Genomic DNA, 27190 nt, shown 5'->3' on the forward strand with positions numbered 1-27190 from the left:
TGCTGATAGGTAAGCTCTTCTGCACAGAGGCATAGAGTGGTGCAGTGGCCCCTGAGGCAGGCTTAGAAAAGGGGTCCCTGTACCCATGTTGAGAAGTAAGAAATATCCATAATTAGGGTGCACAGGGCCGCTCTCCTCCAAGCCCTGCCCCGGTACCACTGCATCTGCTGCACTATTGATAGCTACACCTTTGCTTCGCCTCAGGGTATTGTACCCACTGGTGAGTTGCTGCGGAAGGCAGCAAGGCGTGCCTTTCCTAAACACAGGCCATACTGATAGGTGGGCCAGTCACCTCTTAAGTATGACTCCTGCGGAAGAGGTCAGTTGGAGTTAAAACTATGCTCTGTATGTGGTTTCTCTTTTGTCTCAGTATTGCCCTCCTTTAAGGGATCCAGGGTTAATGGTAGTGTGTCCTTGGGCCTCGCCTTTGCTGAACATGCCAAACAACATCTGACACCATCAGATATATCATTTTGTGCTGAGGAGGACGACAGTATTAAACTGTGAAACAAACCACAGCAGTATTCATCTGTGAGATAGCATTATCAGACATGACTACAACCGCCCACCAGTGTGAAGAAGGGAGAATAAGCAACTTGTGCCATATAGCAACGAAGAGATGAAGTGCCCTTTATGCTACATTGGCCAGTACAGCTAGAGTCTAAGTGCGGAGGAGATCCCCACGAATCCTCAAAAGCAGCGTCCTTTGAAGTATGGAGATACATACAGGATATGCAAAGACACAGGAGCTCACGGGAGCTTAGCTTGGGGTCCAGCAAACAGAAAGAATATGCAGACACGTCTAGTTAGACCGTGTAGAAATGCGGTTACGCATATTGTTCTGCATAGAGTACAGAATACGCACTACCAGCTGAATATTTAAAGAAACAAATGCAGGCTTGTTAGTGGTTTTTCAGGTGTTGATGGATTCACAAGGTATGGAACCTTGGATCCGTCTGCTAATTCTAGGACTGTTTTAGTGGAATGTTGCACGTTTGCCAAATGTAAACTTACTCGTACTGTATATAATCTGCAGGTGATACTAGAGTGTAGTTTGTGTTCACAAGGTTTGTTACTGATAATAGTCGATTAAACAGCATTTCTGAGTACCTCTCATTTTTTCCTGTATTTGGTGGATCAGCGAGCATTATTGCATGGCCTGGTGAATGCAAATCAGTGATCAGTCCTCAAGCGTTTAAACCACCCACCCACTCCTCTCTCCCTCCCATACACTCCCTCTCCCTCACACACACTCACTCTCTAATTTTCGTGCATAGCTCCTTCCCTGCACGGCTCCTGAGTTGCACGAGACACGCGTAGCACCAGCCCTCTTCCTCAGGAAGCCTGTGTTTGTCCAGCAGTTGCTCATTTCCCAGCAGCCAGTTACTGGACGTGACGCGGGCCTGCACTGCGCGTGAACCTCTGGTAGACGCCGGGCTCGAGTTTCCTGGAAGCCGACGAGCGCTCCTTTCACAAGGGAGTGCATTGTTGCCGAGGGTCCCGTGATGCAGCGTGACTCCCAGGGTTTCGAGATCGGAGGCCTGATGTGAGCAGGGGCTTCAGTTAATGTGACCCATTTCTAAAGAATGCCCGTCTGTGAGTACTGCTCGAGGGCAGAGACACCGGTGACTGCGAATAGCGCCTGTGATGGGAGCCGGGTGCGGTCCTCGTTCAGTGACTACGGTGCAGGGAACTTGCTCGCTCTCTGGGTCTTGTTGCCAGCGAGGAGATTGATTCTTAGAACTGTAAACGGTGCAACACAGCCCGGTGGTCCTTGCCTTGCGTGGCGACCTCAGATAATCCTGACTTTTTAGACGATATAGTGCTTTCTTTCTTTTTGGACTTTTACTTTAAGTGCTGCATGATAAGATTTCGCAGACAGCATAAGACGAATCCCAGTAACCAACAATAACCAGTAAACACTGGACAAACCACTAACCCTGGTTCCCAGAGCAGCGTGCTGCTGGACATTACGCGTTTAAAAGTACAGTACTACTTAAGTATGGTGAAAAAGAAATCTTTGCAAACAAATTCCTGTTGGCTAAACAGCCAGTAGTGGCTAAATGTCCAAACAGGGAGCAGGGCTATTTGGAAGCTATGATGGTGCTATAGAAGCAGTTGATTATTCAAGTGTGTGTGTGTGTAATTGGACGTATTCTTCACCAGTAGCTCTCAACAACATTTGAACAGTAGCAGCACTAAGGCCTGGATTATATAGAGCGAGCTCATGAACAAGATCTACCAAAACCGGGGCACCCATGTGTATCCTAAAGAGATAGTAAGGAGCTGTGGAACTTCTTTAAGTTGTGGATAGTGGCTATTCTGTACATTTACTCCCAAAAAAGTACAACAATTGGAAGAATAATCAAAGTTGGCAACATGAGAACCAACTAAACATCAAAAGCGGGGCTCTTTCAGTTTGTAGCTGCCCTCTGTGTCAAGAATAGAGCTCGTCATGTTCACAACTGAACTTCTCGGTTGGTGTCTATTTTCTCAAAGAATATTTGGTTGTAATTTTCTTGAGCAGAATGTATTACGAGGGGTACAATGAGGAGCGTACAGCTAATGTGAGTGCCCGAAATCAAAACTCCTAAATTGTGACTGTCAAGATACAGCCTCTTTCACGTTCTTTCCTCTTTCCCATTACTCTCTACCAGTACCATCACCCGCTCTTTCTCCATCACTCTCCCCGCCTGGCCCTTTTCTTCTACCAATCTCCTCCAGTCACTTCTTCCATCTCTGGCCTCTCACCCACCCCTGACCATTTTCTTTCCAGCCTTCTCTTTGACCACCTTCTTTACTCATCAAAATCATCCTTCAACAGCCTCATCCTTTGCCTTCACCCTTCCCTACTTCTCTTCCTCTACTTACCTCTTATCGCTCTCCTCTCAGTACTTAACTACCCATAGCCCTACCCCCATCATTGCTCGTCATTATCCTGCCCCATCATCCTACTTCCTCAGACTCCGTTTTCATCCTTCTTCTTCCATCTCTCACAACATCTTTCTCATCTTCTCTTCGGTATAACACCCATTACCCTCCTAATCCTCTCTAATCAACTGCCATTTTCTTCTCCATTTTATTTCTACTCACCCATTTACTCGTATTTCATCAGTCTCTTTCTTTCTGCTCCATGGTGTCTCTTTAGTAACGTGTGATAGGAACTTGAGTCAATCTCTTGATATAGTAGGATTGTCACAGGTACTGCTGTTCTAACATGCAGGATAAAGGCCACCATCCTGACTGATTGTCTATATGTCCCGGGTACTTCAAGTACTATTGATGTTATTTATGAAAGTTAGACAATTTAGCTGAGCAAGTGACGTTGCAGGCCCCGGCGAATCATTAAGAAAAAGAGCAAAAGCTGCATTTCTAATTGTAAATGGTCCCTGTGAGGAATGGGGCTACTTTGGGAAGTCGTGGCCCTCCATCTAGAACTGGGCCTGTACCCCTTAATGGTTTTCACAGTTTCTCTCCCCCACTTACACTGCTTCCTTTCTCCCATCAGACTATCCTCCCCTGGTTTGCTGGTCCCCATCCAACCTCACAAATAAAACCCCTTCTCAAACACCCTCACAGGGTTGCATTGAGGTGGAGAGTTTTCTAAGAATAGGGGAGCAGGGATCCCGGAATATCCCTGGTATGTATGCTCTTTCAGACTGCTGAAAACCCCTTCCCAGTTCCTAAACACACCTCTCTCAAACCACAGACCATCTCTTCCCTCCTTTCACCTGTTCACTCCTTGCCACTACAGAATCTTTCGCTCATCTTGCATTCTTTCGTCTCAGCAAACTTGTCCTCGCATTTAAGCCCAGTCCTTGCAGGCCATCCCATCCCATCACCGCCCGTCTCCTACACACCACCTCACTTCCCGGACCAACCCTTGCACACCATGCACTGACCGCCCGACTCCTGCATACTACCCGCATAACCCAGCCTGCCCTTTTCGTCTGCTGCAACAAAATGTCTTGCCCCTTCACATCTCCCTTTTCAAGCTCTCAAAGACCACCTGATGTTTTCACTGACAGCACACAAATCTTCTCACCCTTCACCCCTCCCCTTCCCTTTTCTCACAGAGTTCCCACATACATGCCGATAGAACAGATTCAGGTGGGAGACTCCCACCCAAAATTGCCTCTAGTCCAATAGAAGTCGATGGGGGAAATATATTCTCCCGATTATGTTTTTTAAAGTCTCCCATCTACCTCTTCTAAATTGTTGATATGCACGCTTCTGCATCTTTTCACGGTGAAAGCAGGTGGTATTTCTGGATCATCCTGTCACGTTGACCTTGCCTGACGCTCTACTATCCTTTTAATTTCAGGATGATGGCTCCTGGAGCCCGCAGCCTGCACACCCATGCCATGCCAGAGCAGTGAGCAAGGCTCTGCATTGTTAGAAGGGACCAAAGATCCAGCCCAGTCTGGAGATGTTCAGTGAGCCGACTGCTCCATCTGCCAGCCCTGCCCCCATGGAGTGGAACCCAGGGTTCAAGTCTGCGCCGCGGTCGACCAAGGACCTGGAGGTGAAGCTGGGGGCACTGGTGTCCCTGCTACTGCTGACTGTCGTATTCGGCCTGGTCCCCCTCTGCATCCTCCAGAGGCCGGGGTGTGCAAGCTCTGAAGGTAAGGCTCTGCGCGGGTCCTGGGTTGGTATGTTTATTTTATTTTGCAATTTTATATAGCGTGGACTTGGCCCGAAGGCATCAGAGCGCTTTACAACACACAGAATACAGGGTTACAGCGGGTTACAGACGTTTACATCAGTGTATGTATACAGGAGGTATCTCGAAAGATAGTTACAACAATAGGGCTGGGGACATGAACAGTTAAACAAAGGCAGATCAGGGTGCAAAGTAAGTAAGTAAATAAGTCTGGTCGAGGGTGAGTTACCCAATATGTCTGTCAAATGGGAGGATCTTGAGGTCCTTTTTGAAGGTTGCTAGGCAAGTGGTTAGACTGAGTGAGGAAGGCAGAGAGACCCAGATTCTGGAGATGCTGCCAGAGAAGGACTGATTCATGTATACTTCTTGCCTGTAGTTGGGGGGTTGCAGGAGCAGGGATTGGGCATTTCTGGAATGCTTATTTGCTCCTGAGTTTTTCAGTTTCTCGTTTAGATAGGAGGGGTGAGGAGGAGTGCAGCGCTCTATGGGTGATGCAAGCGATTTTGAATTGGGCCCACACTTTAATGGGGAGCCATTGGAGGATTATTAGGGCGGGGGAAATATGGTCAAATTTCTTGAGACATAAGACGAAGCGTGCTGTAGCATGTAGTGTTGCTCTCAGTGGGCCTAGGTGAACTTTGGGAATGCCTTAGAAAAGGTCAATGTCATACTTATCTTCTGGAGAGAAGAAGAGACTGCACAACTGATTTGAGATCTTGTTCCGGAATCATCCGGATGGTTGATCAAAGTAAAGGGGAAGGTGATAGTTTGCAATGTTTCCAGCTTATTATGGCAAGTATGAACCTTAATGTATCTTACAACAAGTTGTCAGTGGGGATGCAGTGTCATTATAGTTGGTGGATTTCTGCAGAGCATGTGTGTGGTCTGTTCCCCCAGCCAGTGTGCAGATGCTGTGGATGTGCAATGTGTTTGCAAATGCCCAGGTCTCTAATAATGATTGCATCAAGAGTCTGAAATGCCTGATACTTGCGCTTTACTGCAGAGTTGGCGTGCATGATTCTTGTATGGGGGGTGGGCTTCTGGAGATGGGGCAGGGCTTTGGAGCAAGTACTACTCTCAGATCTCCCATGTTTGGCCCGGAGGGTCACACCTTACCAGAGGGCATAGTTTTTACACTTTGCCAAAGGTCATAGCCACACATCTAAGCAGCACAACCAAAGGTGACTAGGGTCTCTCCCATGCCCAAAAAGGGGTTTGGAAGACCTGCAACAGATTGCATCAACGCAGGACCACCAACCACAAGCTGGAAATTTACTCTATGCAACTCTAGTGTTCTCCATGTGACAGTGTCTTAAACACATGCATGCATACCTGTGTGAAGGAAGCCAATCCCATGTGACTTACAGTGGCACTGTGTGAGTTGGCTTGTCTGAGGAATCTTTGACTGTGAGGTTTAGTTAAGGAATTATTGTATGGATTTACTTTTAACTAGTGTTTAGTAGCATCTGGATGCTAATTGTATACTCCGTGAAGAGTAAGTTGTTAGAACCTTCCCTCCAACACACTGTTTTGTCACATCAGCTGTTGTGGTTTTTTTTCAGCCCGTCGCAGAAAAATCATCAGCCTGTTGAGCTGCTTTGCCGGTGGTGTGTTCCTTGCTACCTGCCTCCTGGACCTGGTGCCAGATTACCTGTCTAGTATTAACAATGCCTTGGATGCTCTCAATGTCACAGTAAGTGTTAATTGTTCACCAGCACTCCACTGCATGGGCTGATGCGTAGTGCATGGGACCTGAGCAGGCACAGAGGGATGTGACTGCTGGGTTTTTCTCCTTTGGGTGGGTGCTAGGGTTGGGTGTTCATTCTTCACTGGATGGTGAGGTGAGTGGTCTCATAACGCAGACGAGGGCATTTAAGCTGTCGCTCAATTTCATTAATTAAATAATGGTCTCACATGAGTGCTGTGTCAACCATGTGATGCTAATGCACTATTAGCCTATCACATCAGTGCAAATCCACTTACTTTACATTTCACATACCTAACCTTGCCACCCATACCACCACCTCCTTACATTTTTCAAAAAATTCTGTTCAGCTACTTGCTCTGCCAAATAAAAACTAACTGGGTTAAGTGGAATTTTCACTTGATATGCTCAGGGTAGAGAATTTTTATCTTTTGAAGGTTCTTTGAATTGCTGAAGGTTCAGACACCCTCTAGCTATCACTGACTACCATTTGCCCACTCTTATATTGTAAGCCAACAGCCATACCTGTAACTCCCACATTCACCCTCAACAGGGTATCCAAAGCTCCTGTCAGATAGTTGGTGTTTATTGTTACCCAAATCAGTGGCACGCCTTTTATTAACTTTTGAAATGTTAGTTAAACTTACTGAGATTCTAACTTGTGGCCATGGGATCAACCACAGATCTCTGCACTCAGTGCACTACTCTTCTGAGCCATCTGAAATGGCTTGTTTTATGTTTTTACTTGCGCTTACAAGGAAACGGACTCTGGTCATATAGTGGTGTGCAAAAAAGTACACCTTCCTATGATTCTATGTTCTTATATATTAATACATATATCTGACCTTTTTCGAGGCCTCCTCAAGTCCTAACGGTACATAAATCTAACCTCACGTGGAAAACACAGAATTTACTTTATTGTCTTTTTTTTTTTTTAAAGAAGAAAATCAGTCAACATTCAGTATCATTGTGTGAAAAAGTAAGTGCATCCTTACTGCTTCCAAATCTGTTAAGGCAATTAGAATTGGGTCAAGCTGAACAAATGGACATTAGTAGTTGAGCATCTGGAAGTGCTACATCTATATATACAATTAGAAACTTTGTCTGTGTGCTGTTGAACATTGAGGTTTGTGGTAGCACATCATACCTAGATCAATGTCTCTGTGGCAGACTTGAAGAATGAACTATATTTCTATTTTTTTTTAGGGAGGGTTATAAAGCCATAGTCAACTAAAAGAAATATAGCATTTCACAGTGAGAAAGATTATTTAGAAATGGTTATTGTTCAAGATGGTTGCCCGTCAAATCGGGACAGGTAGTCCATCAAATTCACCATAAGACCAAACCTATAATATAGTATAGTAATATAATATAATATAGAGATCACAAAGTCTTGTAGTAAATGGTGAATGTTCAAGATGGTCGCCAGTCAAATCAGGACGAGTCCAGCAAATTCACCCCAAGAACAAATGTATAATATAGTTCTAGAGATCACAAAGCCTTGCAGTGCAACATCCAAGGATGGATAGGTGTCTCTCAGTAGGTAAACATTAGAACTAATCATTCTGCCATGGGGACAAGTATAGTTTTCTTGAAATTGTCAGGAAAAACATTTCTCACCAGAAATAACCTGCTTGCAAAGTTTAGTTTTGGGGAAAAAAGCTGCTGAATGAACCACAAGACTTATCACTTATCTTTTGATTTAAACGTGGTTGGTGAAAAGCAAACCCATCATATTACTACAAAAACCTAAAAGTAGCCGTAAAACATGATGATGATTTGGGCCTGATGTGCAGTCGCAAAACCTAGACCTCTAACATTCATTGAGCCAACCCACTCTATAAAGCACATCCTTGAGGAGAATGCTTGAACTTATGACCAGTGACTCAAGTAGATGGTGCAACAGGACAGTGATTCAAAGCACACCAGTAATACTGTGACTGAAAGACTTAAAAACAAACGCCCAAGCCTGAGTCCTATGGTCACAGTGCCACAGCATCAAAGCAGTAGCTCAGTGATGAGACCCAACAAGCTTGAAATCTGTTTTTAGTTCCTTGTGCTCCCACTGTGGTTGTCCAGTATCTAGAGAAGATTACACACTCATATGCGGCCCGAGCAGTTGCCAGTAGCAGAGTCTTGTGTCAGCATTCCACCCACCTCTTTTTTTTTTTTTTTGGTTTTAAAGTAAAAGAATTAAACATTTTGGAATGTTCAACTCCCATTTCAGACCCACTGAGATGCTGTCAAACGTCACTGAGCTTTTTTATAAGGAGAAGTGTGCCATAATGTGTCCTAGATCATGCAAGACTAATATATAGAATAGGAATGTTGGTTTTGCAGTTTGAGTCTTTTCTAGATTAACATGCTGTGCATTATTGTGCCATCTAGTGGTTGGGTCCGGAATTTTCCTTCGTATTAGTAGTCCTTCTTATTTATCTGTTTATTTTGCTGTTGCTCGGCATTGACGGTCTCACCATTTGGTGCCTAATCCAGCCTCTTGTGATGCCGTATGCCCTCCCCAGAAGCTCTCACATGTGGACGCCCTCTTCAGATTCTTTTTTTCCTTTGTTGGGTCTGGAAGCATTGCCGAAGGCTTTCCAATCAACAAAGGAAGAAAATGTTATTGTAGGATCATTTTGAAAGAAGTAGTAGTACCGCAGAAAACTACCAAAACTGGGTATGGATGTAAAATTTGAGATTTATTGAGACTACACGTCGAGGGTGAACTGGCGAATGTCTGGACAGGAGTCCCCCTGTTCTGTGTGACATGGAGAACACACCCTTCCAATTCTGCCTGAAGTGCCACCATGAATTTGCACAAATGGATAAACACCAGGTGTGCGACCTTTGCCTTTCTCTAGACCACAAATGTAACAACTGCGAGGTCTGCGCCAACTTCAAACCAAAAAGTTTAAAGGCAAGAGACAAAAAGAGGCAAGTACACTACGCCGGTCAGGGACCTAAAGATACCCCATCGCTGAGAGACCATGGGTTGTTGAGCAAGGAGGAAGACAACATCGCCAGAGTTGCTGAATGAAAGGGCTCAGACCCCGAAAAGAGATGTTGAGAAAGAACAGCGAGAACAGAAAGACAAATGCTTGCAGATAACATCGAAAAAAGAGTGAGGGCGAGTCTCGAACACAGCCTCAAAGTCACAAAAAGTTGCCTCAGCGTTGAAGAGCTTGCCGACAGATGCAAGCAGAGGCCAAAAGAGCCCCTCGGGTTCCATAGTAATGGCACTGCAGGCAGGCAAACAACTGAGAAGACGACAGCGCTGAAAGACGATCCAAGTTAAGCCAAACAAAGGGGTCTGAAACCTCCATGTCTAAGAGAAAATCGACTCCTTCACTCGACGCCGAAGACTTCACGGTCCAGTGCAAAAAAGAGCACCTTGAAGTAGAAATGTAGGCAGTACTACAGATAAAAAAGAAGTTTGACACCTCCCTGTGAGAATTTTTAGTTATCCAGTATTGGATCTTTCATAGATTCACATGTTTGAATCTCTCCCGTCATTGAAGTGGGAGTAACATGGTATCCTACAAAGCAGTACATAGTAATAATCAAACTGACCATAGAGTTTGCAATGCAAACAGGCCTAAATTTGACAGATTGTCCATGTCATTATTTAAAATGGACCAAACTTGAACCATAGCCAGTCAGGCGACAGCACCCTCATAACACTCCCAAGAGAGGCTCCCTTCCTCAGATTTTCAGCGTGAGAATGAAGTAAGTTACCTGAGTAAGTAAAAGGGAGCCTCTAAGGGGAGAAGTGTGGGTCGCATGTTAATTTATGAAAGATACCAATACTGGATAACTGCAGTTACAGGTAAGTAACTCATTTCTTATCCAGTATTGGATCTTTCATGGATTCACATGCTTAAATCAGAATAACAAGCACTATCGCAACATTGACGTGGGTGGAGGGAAAGAAAAAATATTGTGTTTTCCCTTTCTCTCTCTTTCTTGATATATTTATACATATACTTTTTTTTTGTGAAAACAAAGCAGCCAGTATGTATAAGAATCATAGCAAGACTATGGCGAAAGCAAAGACGTTGAACTTGGAACAGTAATCAGAAAATACGAGAATAAGAGATATGGTAATAACAATAAAAAACGAAATTCTACATTACCAAGAGGCTCACCTTTACTGGAACAGGTGTTGTAGAACTGCTTGGCTCACGGCCACATCCGTCTTATGGGTAGCCTGAAGGCAATAGAGCTTTGCGAAGGAGTGGGTACTCTTCCAAGTAGCAGCACAGCATATTTGATCCAGCAGCACCCCAGCAAACAGAGCCATGGAAGTTGAAACTGCTCTCGTTGAATGCGCTCTAGACCGCCTTTGCTGGGGTTTTCCAGGATAGCTCAGAGAAAAATCATCCTCTTGAGTGGGCGTTGTGCAAGATTTTTTGACATTGAGCATGAGACTTAGTTTTTGGAAAAGTGTAATACAATCGTTTGTCGCTGCGAAAGTTCTTTGCGTGGTGGGAGCATTGAGAAGCCAGATATGGAAACACCTGGTGACCCTGCTGCCTGAGAGCGGCTGCTACTGGTGCCAGACATTTGGTGAATATGCGAGCAGCTGATCTGAGCCCGAAGGGAAGGACTCGGAACTGATAGTGAGTACCAGCCACTGTGAAACTTAGATATCTGCGATGCTTGGGATGGATGAGGATATGAAAATAAGGGTCCTCCAGGTCTAGAGATGTCATAGTCGCCACTCTTCAGGAGGTTTAATATGTCTGAAAGAGTGATCATTCTGAAAGTTTGCTTGCAACGGTACTTGTTGAGATGACGAAGGTCCAGAATAGGTCTCCATTCCCCCGATTTCTTTCACACAAGGAAAAAACGGGAATAGAATCCTTTGCCTCTCTGAGCCATTGGAACTTTTTCTACTGCTCCCTTGAGAAGCATCAATTCGACTTCCTTTTTCAATAAGTGAAGACGAGGGGAATGCGCCCCTTTTGGGGGAGTGATTGGTGGCCTGACAGTGAAGTCTAGGGTGTGCCCGTAAGCCACAATGTCCAAAACCCATTGGTCCAGGGTGATAGTCTTCCAGTTGCGCAAATATCTGGTTATGTTTGCTCCTACTTGGTGTTGGGATAGACGAGTAGCTGGTACTACTGCAGGGTCATTGTTTACGACCTGTGTCTCTGGGCTGATGAGAAGACTTTCGATGGGCACCCTTTCTAGAGAAACCAGCCGTAGTAGGTTGTCTATACGATTGTGATGATCTGTATGAAACTGCTGAGAACGGAAATATGTTCCTCTGTAGGAGGAAGAGCCACGCCCCCTTGCACCTCGGAAAGGCAGTTTTCTATATTGTAAAGAACCAAGGGACTTGGCGGTATCAGTGTCAGTTTTAATGGCAAGAAGAGCCTCATCTATATGGTTGCCAAAAAGCATGTCTCCATCGTATGCCATATTCCAAAATCTTTGTTTGTACCTCCGGTCGAAATGAAGTGGCTTTCAACCATCCCTGGCGTCTCAGAACTGCAGCGCCTGCTAATTGCCGAAATCCAGTTGAGGCTATGTCCATGGCATTATCAATAATCTCAAAAGAGGCTCGCTCCCCCTCCTGTAAAATCTTCTTTGCGTCTTGCTTCTGCCCCTCCAAGATGAGATCTAGGAACGGCTTACTATCTGACCATATCTGCCTATTGTAACATGCTATGATAGCCACGGCATTAGCTGCTCTTACTTTAACGGCCGACATGAGAGAAAACCTTTTCCCTATTGTGTCAAGGCGTCAACCATCTCTGTTAGGTGGCACTGAGATAGGGGCTGCTGGAATTTTAGAACGTCTCTGCACAGCCTGTGATATCACAGAGTCCGGCCTAGGATGCCCCTGGGGACATGCAGGAGCATCATTCGGAGCCCTGTATTTTTTGTCAATCCGAGGCAGGACCGCTGGCACCGTAGTGTGGTTTTTCATGATCCTGACACCCTCCTGCCATAAGTGGTCAATGATAGGAATAGACCTTATCGACTTTGTACTTGATCCTTGAAGTCATACAAGAAGAAATCGGAATGCTTCACTGTGATGGGTAAATTAAACCTCTCTGCTGCTCTTTCCATAATCAAGTGAAACCCTCTAATGTCTTCAGGAGGGGAGTCAGCTGAAGGATATTGAGGAGGAGATGGAGTAGGGATAACATAATCCTGCCATTCCTCATGCTGAGATGGTATTTCACCTTCTTCCCTAGTTTCATCCTCCGATGTAGAAGGATCATCCTTAGCCAGAGGAACAGCATGTGGAGGTGGCGTCATTCTGGGTGTCATTGGAGGTGGAAAGTCTGGTGGCGGAACTGAGGCTGTATTTGGCGGACTAGATGGTGGTACTTCTGCCTGTGGCGGAAAACGCCGTTTGTAATCTGCCAGCATGCCCTGAAGATCCTCTATAAGTGAACGAGGCATAACCGCCTGCTCCTGCGGGCGATGATAGTCTGTATAATAGAGGTGTTCTGCGTAGTTCTGAGTGGAGGGTGTGCAATAGTATCCCTCTGATCATCATCATAGTATTCGTCTTCCTCTTCCTCCTCCTGATATTTTACATTGAGCTCCGAGGGACTATGAGCCTGTCCAAAAGGTCCTTCATCATCCGAGTCCTCCTAGTCTAAAAGGTGACTTGGAAGAAGAGGTGAATTGTTTGTCACATAAGTCCTGGTAGGCTTGTGGTAAGTTCTGATCTTGATGCTCGTCGACATTGTCTTCGTGGACGGAAGCGTCGACGATAGAACTGTAGACGGAGTAACCCTCGATGGTGGTAGTGTTGGGAGTGTTGACGGCAGGAGCATCGACGATGGAAGGGTTGACAATGGCAGCGTCACCAGTGGTGATGCCGTTGACGGCGCCTCTGGTGAAGTCTTAGATGTCTCCGAGAGCCTCACAGATGAAATTGGCACCAGTGTGGAAAATGTCATCGTCGTCGTTGATGCCGATGGTCTCGTCGACAATACAGTGATGAATTTTGTCTGTTGATAAATGGTGTTGATGTTATGGATGTGACAGCAGGTATGTTCATGAATGAAGATGTGTTTGTTTGCGCCTGATGGTGGTGTAAGTGCATATGATTTGGGTTGTGTGAATGTATGATGGTGGCTCTGTGTGTGTATGATTGTGACTTAGCCTGCGTCTGATGTGAGTTGTATGACTGTATAAAGGTGTATGTTTTGAGGGTCTGACGTGGGCTGGATGGTGGCTTGAGTAGCGTTTCTATTGTGTGGACTTATGATTGTGTTTTTGAATATATGATCTTTGCTGTGCTGATGTAAGATGGATGTCTCAGGGCACCTTGATTGATGTGTGAATGTACAGTGGTCAGTATGTTGGCAGATGATGTTTTGTGCACATTTGATGGCTGGGTGTATTTGCATATGATGGTTGGTGTGTTGGCCTTTCTTGTTAGTTCTGTGGACATATGATGTTGGGCATGTTGGTGTAAGATGTTGGTTGTGCAGATGACTGTTCAGTGTGTTAGAGTATGCTGGTGGTTGTGTTGGAGTATGATGGTTGGTGTGTCAGTGATGTTGATTGTGTGGATATATTTATGTGGGTGTGTTGTCGTATGAACTTATTGTGTGGATGTATGACATGGGGTTGGTGTATGAATGTGTATGTGAGTACTTATTATGGCGAATGTGTAAATATTTGATGAGGTGTGATGGGTGCATTCACATATGCAGGCTGCTGTGTTGGTATATGTGTTTGTGAATAATGGTGGCTTTGATTCCTGCAGTTCATATATGTGCTTTCTTCTTACTATACCATACTGTGCGTCACCTTGCCCCCCTGCAGCCCCTCGTGGTCTAGCCCAGCCCTGCCCTTTCATTGCCTCTTAGTGGAGCAAGCCCATAGTGTGCCTGCTAGCCTAGTCTGTCGAGCCACTGTGTGCTGCCTTGCCACATCACTTCCTGGGCCCCTTGCTTCCACCCTAGCTTGTCTTGTGTTGCCCCCCCCTTTCCTACTTTACTTCTTTGTGCCAATTGAAGCTCCTATGTGACCCGCCTCCCCTGCGGTCACAGCTTGCTTCACTGATTTTAGTAACGCCTACCCTCTCTTGGTTCTTTATATGCCTCTCCCTGATGGGGAAACCCCCTGGGTATCCCCCAGGCAGTCTACCTCTTTCTGCCTCACTCCTGGTGTCCCACCACTCTGTTCCAAACACAGCACGGGCAGCAGATTATGGCCCTCATTACCAGTCTGGCGGTCCTAGATCCGCCAGACTCGTGGTGGCGGTCAGACCGATGTCAATGCGGCAGTCCGGCCTCCACATTATGACTGTGGCAAACGCGCCACGGTCGGACCGCTGGCACCACCATTTTTTCGACAGCCTGACGGCGGTCTTAATCCACCACGGTAGCGCTGCCCTGTGGATTACGAGTCCCCTTTCCGCTGGCTTTTACATGGCAGTTGCCCCCTACCAACCTGGACAACTTATGTCCCCTTGGACAGCCCAGTCACACTTTTCACTGTCTGCTTAGCAGACAGTGAAAATGACAACGGGTGCTGCTGCACCTGACACACCGCATTGCTCGATTACAAGCCAGGGTCAGTGTTGTGGGCTATTTTCCGCTGGGCCATTGGGAAACTCGTAATAGGGGCAGCGGGACGGAGACCGCACTGGCGGTCTCCTGAATGCAGGAGTTTGTCATGCGGCATTTTCTGCCCACCAAACTCATAATGAAGGGCTCTGTCTCTTCCAGTGCTGTTCTCTAAATTGTGGACACAGCTGTTGTGCTTGCCACAATATAATTGGGGTCACTTTCGGTAGTTCCCCTTTGCCCCAACAGGAAGTGTCCCCTTTTTGGTGGAGAAAAGAAGTACTGGTAGGTGTCTGATTTATATACTAGTGGGTTTTGTGTTAGGCAGTAGGTGTTAGAACTCAAATAAACCTGTAAGAGATTCTTTTATCCTCAGGAGATGATAAAATGGAACCCCGTCCTTATACCCACAAATAAGCTCACACTCCTAATGTGTGGTATTTTAAAGTCTCATGATTAGTTAGTATTTATCTACAAATCATGTTTATCACAATGATCATAATGATTATAGTCAACTCAGCAGATAATATGCAAATTAGGGCAAATGTTAGATGGGCCCCAGTCACGTTTTATTATACATCCTTAACCTGTTTGTGTATTCCCCACCAAAAGTCTCTAAAATGTTGTCGCCCTTCCAAATTCGATGACTGTATTCATTTTAGTAACCTACTATTATGCCAAGCCAAGGATAGTTTCCCTGTGTACCTTTATGCAGTCCTTGGGTCCTGGGATGTGGTTCAGCATCTCTGCTCAGCAGCCGGACCGCATGTCTGACTCTACCCTTGCGCTAGTTTCTAATATACCATTTCTGCCAGTGGTGTCTTAGGGAACGAGAAATCCTCTGCTTTCCTGTATCATCCGAAAGCATTGCCCCTTTTCAGTAGCATACTGAAGCCAGTGCTGTTCGTCCTCCATCCTAGACGACTCTAAAAGTTCATCTTTGCCTAGCAGCCTCAGGTACCACACATGCTCCGGAGATGTGGAAAGGAGTTTTTCTCTGCCCTGTTAGTTTGAACGGTATTAGATAACAAGGAGTTTCTAAACAAAAAAACATGATGGTTCAGCACCCATTTGTTAACGTTTCATTCAAATCGGAAATCTCTTTTTCTAAACCCCAAGCCTGTTACATTCTCTTAAGATTAAATGTGGTCAAGGTTACGTGCAATTAGTCCTGTGCTGTGTGTCACATATATGCTACACACAATTGCCCCCCCGAAGCCCAGGGCGAAAAGATATGCTGCATCAACTCTCCCCCTTCTCTTTTTTTGTGCCCCCCCCCCCTCCCAAATTGGTTTCAAACTCTGGGGCTTCTTGAGTTTCCCATCTTTATGCACAGTGTTGGACATACACACTATGGCATTTTTCATTGTTTATCATCTTATCCATCGTGTGCAAACTATTTTAAGAATATACGTATTTTGACTTGCACTCTAGACACTCATGTTTTCATGACTGCACCTCTGTAATATGCAGCAACATAGATTCTTAAGAGAACATACTTCTTTTTTTAACCACTATATTTAAATGTAGTATTGCAGAGGTAATGTCATGCAAAGACCATGTGAAATTATTCACGTGGAGAACCGGGGGAGGGGGGTGGGGGGGGGGGGGCAAGGGGAGGTCTCATTAAGCTATTGGTATTGGATCTTGGGTTGTTTGGGCAATTTGTTGACATTTTGTCTAGCTCAGCTGTAATCCTTTTGTCTTAATGCAAAGGTTACAGCTGGCCAACACATGAAGTGCCGCACATACCTTATGTCAATTTGCTTCAGTATTATGACAATTTTGTTTTTAAATAAAAATGATGAAAGAACTGTGCAAGTAACGGGTGTCATGGAAGTGCGTACCGACTGAGTACATGCTGCAGGCAGGTGACCGTGCCATTGTTTACAGAACAGCAGCACACCGCAGTTGCTGTGTTTTTCCCACTGTTAGGAACTGAATGTGTGCTGTCTACTGTGGTATATTTGACATGTTTTAGGCAACCCGCTGTGCACTGCATTGTAACAATGTTTACAAATTGAGAGCACGGTGTAGGAAGTCACCAGGCCACTACCTACATGCTGAGTGTACAGTGTCCACATTAGGTGAACCAGCATATAAACGTATTTAACAATCCATGCCCGCTTGCCTCGCTTCATTCAATCTTGTGTTTCAGTGCTCTCCCCTGCTCTTGCTAATATAATAATCCTTACCCTGGGCAGCATATTGCATGATATCGCCAGTGTTGTTGATTGTTCATTTGAAACTAATAAAGAGAATTATAAAAAAAAGAAAGTTGGCAAAGTAAATAGCTCTGGTCTTTCCAAGCTGTGGTTAATTCTTTTTTTATCTTTTATTGGAAGTATATGTCACAAATAGAGTAAACATTGGCAAAGTCGATGTAAGCCTTTCAGCTTTGTCATTGCTTGTTTAACTTTGTTTTAGTTTTGGTAAAACTCTTTTTGGGAAGCTGTCGGTCCCTCGCCAACATAAACAATAAAAATCAGTTACAAGCAAAACTATTGTCTGGCTTCACAAAACACTCTTAGCTATTAGAGCAGTCCTTGGTAAAGAAGACCGCCTTTTTGTGTGGATGTGTAATTTTTGAAAAAGCTGAATGCAGTCACTCACAGTGAAAAATAGCCATTGGCTGCATTGGTCCGACCCACTGGCTCATGTTATGCTAGGTAAGGTGGAATAAAAACCTGAATGGCTGTACAGCAGTTGGGGTAACGAAGAGGGCTAGCTGAAAGCCCCTATAAGTTAGTCTACTATAAATACATTTAGTAAAATCAAAATGTCTTTGCTAAGGCTAGACCTAAAATGGAGGTAAAAAAACTAAAAGTGGCTGCCACAGGCGTGCATTAAAAATGATACATTTAGCAGTCATGTACTGATGTGGGCATTAGATGAAGGATGTTTTTTAGATAACTAAATGTTTAATTGTGCCATGCATTTTACAGTTATCATTATTTTATTATGAGAGGGAGCAAGAATAAACTACTGCATGACAAAGCACCCAAATCACAGGCAGCTTTAATGTTACTTAAACACATTATAAATTTAAAAAGGAGATGGATAGTAAATCACCATTTAACTGGGCACCCAAAGTGTTTAATGGGTAGTGGCTGACGGTGATTTTTAGGAGGGAGGGAGGCGGGCGGGAAGGACACTCATTCATTCATTCACACACACACACACACACACGCACATCCATTCACAACACTCATCAAATATTCAAACATACACGCACCAAACATTAATAAAAAAAAATACACTTACCCTCAGCTCTGCCTCAGAGGTCCCAGGAGGGTTAGGACTGCTGCCTTCCGTCACTGGTTGACCTTAGGTCAGCCAGTGAGGGAAGGCAGCTGTCCCAAGTTCGTCACAGAGTGGGATGTGGTCAGTGAGACTGCTGACCCCACCCCACTCTGTGCGAGGTGTCACTGATTGACACTAACCCTGGGCGTCTCAGGGCTTAAAGCTGAAGCTCTTAGGTCGGAGTCAATGGGTGATGCTTCCCTCATCATCGAGGGGAAGGGCCTCGTGGCACCTTTGCTGAGCTGAGGAGGTCACGCCTATAGGAGCGGTGACCTCTTCAGCCTAGCAAAGTTCAGCTCAGGCAGCCAGGAGTCTGCGCAAATCGTGCATGTCTCGCTCCTGGCTGCCTCTATCTGAACATGAAGCGTGTCTTTCAGGCTGACCTTTGCTCAGCCTGACAAGCACTATTCATGTGGGGCAAAAGGTGGGGTGCTTGGCCCCGTTGCCCTAAAGGACGGGCTGCGGCTGTTAATGGGTACGTAAAACCATAGCCATTGCAGGTCAGATCCTGTGGCTTCTCTGTGATCTTCTATGCAGACTATAGATGCTCCTATGTCTATTGAAAGGAAAAATTCCTTAGAGTAATCATTAACAGAGACCTCTCCTTCAACCCTAAGATCACAACAGCCAAAACCTCCATGTGGATGTCTCTGGCAGAATGTGGAATTAGCAGGGGAATCAACCTGGAATGAATTATTCCCTCAGTAATTCTGCATTTCCTAGTAGAAACTTTGTTTCAAATGCCTAATGGGCCGGATTTTCCTCATTGCTGCATTTACCAGTACCACTTGAATCGGGTACTCTGGGGGAGGGGAAATTCAGGCAAATTGTAATGAAGGCTTGGAAGGGTTTTTGGAAGAATCCTACCTTTCATACCATCCCCATTTTTTGCACAAGTAGTCTGCGCCTTAGTGGTGTCCAGAATTACCTATTGTAATCTTTTATATTTGGGGCTGCTGGAAGCTTGTTATCTAAACTACAGCAAATTCTCAAACATTGCAGTCTGAAAAACCACTCATCTAGCGAGATATGAGTATGTTTTCCAACCCATACGGGAACTCCATTAACCCCTATTGAAATAAATAGTTTCAAATCCCTCTGTGCTACGCACAAAGTTGTATGAGACTCGGTAGTCATGTTTATTTGAGCGGTAAGAACTCTGTGCACAAATTATAATATGTCCATGCCACTTAAAAAAAAAATAAAGTCTGGAAGTTGTTACCTTAGTTTAATTGACTCTTAACTGTGTAACAAATGCCTATTGATCAGACGCATTTCCCCTCACTCAACCTCTGGGGAAAAAAAAACAAAAACCTTTTTACTCTGACTCATTTTATTACTGTAAACTCTAATTGCAAATTTCCTGAGATCCAGATCTGATTTGTTTTAGTCTTACTTGTGAGTCATAGTGGCCGGGTTGTATATAACATTGTCAACTTTTAAAATGTTGCTTTCATTAAAGTCGAGTGGAATCGAGGAGTGAACAAGGACTTGACGAATCGAGTAGAATCGACGGTCGAAAAATGACTTGTCATAGGTAATAATGAAGGACAGTTCCAAAAAGGCTGAATCAAAATGTTTTATTCCATGAATTCTTTAATTAATCTGAGCCCTAATAACCCCTTAGTACTGTTAAATGCCACCCTTTCCCAAACCTTCAAACCTTTTACTACCCTTTAATGCTACTCTTCCCTGAACCCTAAAAACCTTTACTGTCTCATAATGGTACCATCCCTCAAACTTCTTTCTGCCACTTATTTTTACCCTTATCTGAAACCTAGAAAGCCCTTAATACCCCCTATTGCTGCCTTTCCCTAAATCCTAAAAAAACCCTTACAGGTCCCTTGAAAAAACCTTTGCTAGCCTTTCACCGCCCATTATAACATTTTTATGCTACTCATCCTTGAAATTCTAACACTTTCAAACCATCCCTTAATGCTATGGTCCTCTGCCCTTTTTCTGTTAACACGACCCTTCCCTAAAAACCACTAATAACCCCTTAATGTTACCAACCCTGTAACTGAACCAATCCCTTACACCCCTTTAACACTACCTAAAACCTCCTTAATAACGCCCCCCCCCCCCAGCATCCCACTGTAAATCCTCTCCTCTTGTTTTAGCAGGATGATGCTCCCCTTGCCCCTGCTCCCAGTGCACTTACCTTTGCCCTTTAAGGCTCAACACTGTATAATGCTTTTCATTCTATTTTTTTCAGTAGACAACATTTTTGACACAACTTCTCGGTCTACGTTTTTTTCCACAATGTTTTACTGGAAACCAGTGATCATCTTTACCAATTAGCCTTCCATTCCATGGCACCAAGATGCCTCTGTTGGTGAACGTGCATTTAACAAATTATAAATTTAAAGTTAAAGAATATAGGTAAAGGGAACTGTTACAGTGTTTATAATTTTGAAAGCACTCAGTAGGTTTATTCTCAGATTACACTGTAAAACAGGGCTTTGTGCCAACATTAACAGTCAGAGTACACTCTAGGCATATACAGGGTGCGGCTCTCAGTCTGAAGGTACACAAATGTCAAAGTGTTTACTTACAGGTGCAGAGTTACCAAAGCCCCTGCGATGCTTATGTATTCACCTTTTTGTCACTGCTTGTCCTTCTCAAACCTTGGCCAGAAGTCCCTTCCTAAAGATGAGAAGCTGCCTTCAGTTTCAGCCCTTTTCCTGCTCACAACTTCCTGCATTGGTCTCGTTTTTCCTTTCTCTCCAGTGAGAAAATTCTGGTAATGGATATTTTCACAGTATTTGCCTTTTCCCAGAACAGTTGTCACTTTCTAAATAAGACTCCATTCCCAATTTAATTTCTGGTTCTTCAGGCTGCCAAGTGAGAAATTGTGATTGGTGGGGACAAAGGCTTTTCCGAGCAACAAGAGATTGCATACCTCATTTTCTGTGGATATCAAGCTTGGTAGTTAGGCTGTACATTTTGTTTGGATCTGTAGCGAGTGGTATCTGCCAGCTGCCCACCTTCACCATCCAAAGGCTGCAGGATTTGAGAGAGAGCGGAACAAAGGTATAGGAGTTTCATAGAATTCTAGAATTTGATTAACAAAAGACATTTGTTCACAGAAGTGAAATTACCAGTATGTTTGTTGAGAAACAAATACAGTGGAGAGAGGATGTTGGCAAGCAGCAGGGAGACCTGTCTACAAGTGTAAATCTCCTGCGAGGTCCCATCTCTCCTTGCCTTTCACTATGGAGCCATATCCCACAGTCTTAATCTGCTCCCCTCCCTAGATGTCTGTATGTGTCACTCATTCAGAAGCTCTCTTGTATCTCTTTCTCCCCTAGAGCCTTACCCTTTTCTGCAGCTTTCCATCTTAAATCCATGCCCTGCCTAGATGAGCCCATGTACATACAGATCACTGCATTTACGTATAGATCACCTTACATCTGAGGAATTCAATAGCAGCTGATCCTTCCTAGGGAAATCTACTAAATAAGGGTCCATTTCTGAGCCGCAGCTGGGGCCTTCAGGTAAGGTTAGGGTTATTTATTGGGCCTGCCTGTGTTGCTCTATGTTTTCAGGACCCCTTGAATCTCTGTCTCTCACTCTCTTTTCTCTGTGTCCTCTCTTGTCTCTCTCCCTCTTTCTCTCTCGCTTCTCTCTCCCTTACCTCTCCTCTGTGTCCTCTCTCTCGCTACTCTCTCTTTCTCTGAGGCTCCTATGTTTATTGGGCTTTGTCCCTGGGCCCATTTTTTCTAGATTGCTCAATCAATGTGAAACTCTTGTTTGCAGTGCTCCCACTTTAGAGTGTGTGTTATCTATGGCATTGTCCTGAAAAAATCATTTCTGTATTGCTTTATCCTCCAAAAGGCCCCCTGTCTGTATCCTCTGCCCTCTGGGCACACCCCACCAACATACGTGTCTGAGCAGTGCAGGTGGAGCCTCCTGTGGAACAGTCACCGTGAAGACCACGGTCTCTCTGTTTCCCCCTCTCCTGTAGCTTTCTGCCCCATGTTGCTGCTTCTCCTCTGCTCCCTCTGAAGTAAAAAGTTGCACTGCTCTTTATCGTAGAGCACTCCACCCCTTGCGCTTTTGATTGTGTTGTTTTATTTCCCCTAGTCTTGGATTTCTTTCTCTCTCTTTCCTACCTTCCTCCACTCCCTCTGCACCGAGTTTTGACCTGTGCTCAAATATTTTCCTGGTCTTGTATGTCGCTTTCTCTTAGTATCGCTTGCCTTCGTTCTTTCTACCTGCGCCCACCCTTCCTGAGTTCCCCACAGTTATACTCCCTCTCCTATGTTTCTCCATATTTCTGAGATCTTGTTTGTTGTTTTATCTACAGAAGCTCCCACCTGTGTTGTCCCCCCCCTACTTATTCACTTGTGACACCTGTCTTTTTCATTACAGCTTGAGTTCCCACTGCAGGAGTTCATTATTGCCATGGGCTTCTTCCTGATACTGGTGATGGAGCAGATCGTCTTGGCCTACAAAGATCAGTCTGGGTCTATGGAGGAAACACGAGCACTGCTAGGGTCGTCTGTGGAAAACAATGTTCAGGCCCCACACTGGCTCGATGTGCCAGCGCCCGAATCCAGACGCCACAGTGAGGTCCATGTTCATATAGACTTAAACTCGCACTCTGCCCTGCGTTCCTTCATCCTGGTCTTCTCGCTGTCCCTGCACTCGGTCTTCGAGGGCCTGGCTGTCGGGCTTCAGGAGGATTCCTCAAAGGTGCTAGAGATCTGCGTGGCACTGCTACTGCACAAATCCATCATTGCATTCAGCGTAACCCTAAAGTTGGTACAGAGCCGTCTGCGTCACCGAGTGGTGCTTTTCTGTCTGATCCTCTTTGCTATTATGTCGCCACTGGGAATCGGAATAGGTGTCAGCCTAAGTGAGTCGGGTGGCACAGTGAATCAGCTGACACGCAGTGTGATGAAGGGCATTGCCACGGGCACCTTCATCTACATTACTTTCCTCGAGATCCTGCCTCATGAACTGAACTCTAACAAGGAGCGCATCCCCAAGCTCATTGTACTCCTCCTCGGTTTTTCTGTGGTAGCTGGTGTCCTGTTCATCAAGATCTAGCACTGTTGTGCATTCTGGTCACTGGCGAGGAACACTGATGCTGGAATAAGGCCACTTGTACAGTTTGAGGTCATAGAAGCCCCCCTCCATTTGGTTTCTCCTTGTACACCAGGGATATGTGTGTTCCAGTGTGTAAGATGTTGCACGTACAATCAGTAGCTTGTTTTCTAGTCTGGAATTCGCACAACTAATGTTGTGCGATCTTTTGCAAAGGCACTGATTTTTAGGAGCACTCTGAAACCAAGTAACCACTGGTATTATATTAAAAAGGTATTTCCCATTAAGAAATTCCTGCTATCATGAATGTGTTACTTGGTGCCCAGATAGTTTAATTTAAGATGAGTTCTTACTAAGGGAAACACCTCCGGCATATTTTAGATGTCTGCTTTCAAGACGCCAGAATATCCCTTCTTTCTAGATTTCTGGCTCATGGAGCATCTTGTGGTCTTGAAAGCTGCTAAACAATTATATGTTTTAATCTAACTGGGGAATCGACGATGCAAACTTTGTGGCATAACCTATATACCACTGTTGTAAACCCTGATCTTCTCAGTATTACATTATGGGGTCTTTGTCCAATTCCCATATGTCACTAGGGCATAAAGTATTTTTTGGCAGTTACTCTGACCTATGCCACACCTGATTTTGCCCTGTAGAACCTTACATAATATATGTTTTAAGTGTTAGCAAGCAAGCGTCCAGGGATTTCAACGCTGTCTCACTTGAGGTCAGTATGGACTTGTTGAACAGAAATTTTGCAATACCTGATTTTATGAGTGAGTGAGGAAATATGTTGTACATATGAGAAAGTATGTATTATTTTTACATTTGTTAGTGCTTACAGATTAGACATATATTTTTTTCATATATTGATATTTACTACCCACACTTTATACCGTAACATATTTTTATAAATGGCAGGTCATTGGAACAAAGTTCAAAGACTGGTAATATTAAACTGGTTTGAAATGTTGTTAACATTTGATATTGTTCTTACATTTGACTAACAATAGTGCTCTATTAGGTGTATAAGGAAATTAAATTACACTGGGCTGTGGGGACAGTGAGTGTGACCGAAGTTTGAACTGCTTGTGCCAATACTACCCCTGAAAATAGAGGCCGTTTTATTTTGCTTTGATGATGAAAATATGATGTCTGTTGCTTGTGTGATGGTGAGTAGCACCTCCGCAGACTTTTATGAGTATTGTATGTAGTTAGCCTTCAATACTGCTTCTCTCAGAATGAAGCTCTATTTCCAGGAACATTGCTTACTGTTAAGTCGGGAAGCTCAGCAAGGAGGGCTTTTATATCCTGCTAGGCTTCTCCTTTCAGAAGGTATTGAACAAACCCGTGGTTCACTTATCAGAGGGATGGCATTAGGATTTTCTTTTCACAAAAGGTGGGGCCTTGTTTTTGAGTGTACTCCTATGCATATTTGTCCAAGAGAGATATTGATACCAAGGTGAGCACCATTACTACCTTTTACCTGTGCAGTGTATCCATCACAAAAAGTAGAATACAGACATGCTTGAATACAGTTATATCATCTTGATAAATGTGACCAGAAGACTATTTTATCTCCTGTTTGAAATTTTGTACTTTATTTTTGATGTAGGGAATTTAAGTGACCTTTGGAAATCTTAACTTGATTGCATTCATCTGTCAGCCACGAGTCTGGAGGTTCAGGTGGGTTATTGTGACTTCGTTTGTGTTGCATAGAAGTGGTGCAGCCCATTTCCCGTTTAGTTTGAGCGCTCCCTTTTCTGAGACATGCTGCAAATTCACAACTTTCTTTTTCTGAAAGTGAGGCTTTTGATCAAGACTTTTTTAATATTGTTTACTGCTCTGAACTGAGTCCCATCCTGTGGCTGTCAGTGGCGTAGTCTGTGGAGTAACTTCCTGAACTGTGATAATCACTCTAGTCAGTCCTGCTCTCCATGGAATACCTGTCAGCTTTGCAGCAACTTAATTGTTAAAATAGCTAACTGCACCGTCCTATCGTCCTTACTGATAATGACAGAAACATATCCTGAGGAGCAATCTTGCAAGAACTGCAGCAATAAATGGAATGGTTTAAATAAATTGTTGTACTATTCTTTCAATGACAGACCCACTTATTGGCTCACATTTATATTTGTTTATGATACCGTCAAGGTATGGCCGTACTGTGCTGTAACAATACTATACTATACAAGTATTGTTGCACTGTTTAAAGGAGGGAAGAGCATGGATGGGAAGGAGGTAAATGTGGCTGTAGATCATAAATGGAACTTGCATTTGGCCATGGCGAAGATGTGATTGCAAGATAAGGTGGCTTGTTAGATGGACGTTATTATTTTGTAGACAGTTGGAGGGATGACAGGGCATGTGGTACAGCTCTCACAGATGTGAGAGTATGAAAGAATGTAGAAGTAATAGTTGGAGTTATGTGCCATGATCCATTACCCCATTCTGCTGGAACGTCACCACCATATTCGGATATTTTTCTTCCTCTCCAACCCTGTACAGCATTGCTGTCAGATTCTTTGCCTACTGAAACCAACACCAATCTCTGATCCTGTCTGCCATTTTTAGTTGGATGACAAGAAACCTTCTTAAACTCACTCCCGCACATGATGGCCAGAGTCTGGTGCCGGCAGAAGCCGGCTAGTTAAGTATCCACTCTGAACACTGGCCTATTCCTCGGAACACATATCAACGCAGACTTCAAGATCTTCTTCAATCGATTGAGAACCTTAGGGAGAAGCTTACCTTTCCTGGGATTTCCTAAACATGTCTTAGCGACCAAGTTGGACAATTCTTCCTCCAGAGTAAAGTTTTTTAATAACACTATACACAATGTTGAAATCCCTATGTGATTGACATCCAGAACATGGTATCCACTTTTTAAGTCAAGACTGGGAAAGTATAGAACATGGTAGCTACTCAAATTAGAAATATTCACAACAACCTAAATTAGCCAGTTAGCTGTTATCACTGACCAGAGCCACGCGGTGTGATCATCATGGCAGGTTTTTCTATGCACACTATACAAAGCAAAATGTGAATGACACACCAACAGACCAATGGCTGAAGAGTGCTGACTGAAAAAAGCCTCTGTAAGTATGTATAGAATGTATATTGTTTGATTAAAAACAACACGTTTTAGCTAATGCCAGACCTAAAAATGAGGAATGACAAATAATAACCATTGCTATGAACATTAGACTTGCATACATGGATGAAGACGAACATGACGAGAAGGCAAACATAACAGCTATATAACAACCAACGAACCAGATGCCAAATAAGTTGATAAGGAGTCAGAAAGCAAAATATAATGAAAGTTACGTTTTTCACACAATGCCTCCCCTGGTAAGAAGTTCAACAGCTGGAGAAAGAGAACAACTGGAACCATGCCCTCAGGAGAAGTTACAGGGAAGATTCTAGTATGAAGACTTTGCAAACAAAAGAATGTGAGAAACACCAACACTGGAGCCTACCACATTCTATGTAAATTCTGCCCCAGGCAACTTCTAAACCGGAGAAAACAGCCTTCACAAAATGTAATTTGACTTTGGGTCTGATTTAGGGTTTGGCGAATGGAATACTCCCTCGCAAACATCACAATATTGCATTCGCCTTGTTGCAAATGCATTACACCCAGTGGCTTGTAGTACGGTGGGTGGGACATCCATCATGTTTGTGAAGGAGTATCCCATCCGCCAAACTCAAGTCGGATGAGAACAATAAATAATGGTCAAATTGTGTGCCACTTCGGGGGATGTGGAACTTGCTGGGTAGGCAAAAAAATAACTATCCACATGACCAGTGTGACGATCCATGAAAACGGACTATGGTATGTACTGAGAGCCACTTACAGGAATATTGAACCAAAAGTACAAGGGCATTTCTGCCTGTGGGTAGCAGCAAAAGACATCG

The 27190-nt window shown here is 44.3% G+C and overlaps 1 protein-coding gene across 6 annotated transcripts in view; it reads left to right on the top strand.

The window, feature by feature from the left end:
* Positions 1 to 25371, top strand: part of SLC39A1 (solute carrier family 39 member 1) — a 61460-nt gene extending 36089 nt beyond the window's left edge. For 4 of the 6 annotated variants that reach the window (XM_069218163.1, XM_069218159.1, XM_069218161.1 and 1 more), the window contains exons 2-4: positions 4325 to 4625; positions 6226 to 6356; positions 22589 to 25371. In XM_069218163.1, the coding sequence (XP_069074264.1) occupies positions 4430 to 4625; positions 6226 to 6356; positions 22589 to 23269 (1008 nt within the window). In that variant the 5' untranslated portion in view covers positions 4325 to 4429 and the 3' untranslated portion in view covers positions 23270 to 25371. Of the gene's footprint in view, positions 1 to 1384; positions 1597 to 4324; positions 4626 to 6225; positions 6357 to 22588 lie in introns of those variants that run through there. The other 2 variants (XM_069218160.1, XM_069218162.1) reach the window with 2 other exon arrangements.
* Positions 25372 to 27190: the final 1819 nt, after the last annotated feature.

This window comes from Pleurodeles waltl, chromosome 12 (assembly GCF_031143425.1).
Source record: "Pleurodeles waltl isolate 20211129_DDA chromosome 12, aPleWal1.hap1.20221129, whole genome shotgun sequence".
In the NCBI taxonomy this organism is placed as follows: domain Eukaryota; kingdom Metazoa; phylum Chordata; class Amphibia; order Caudata; family Salamandridae; genus Pleurodeles; species Pleurodeles waltl.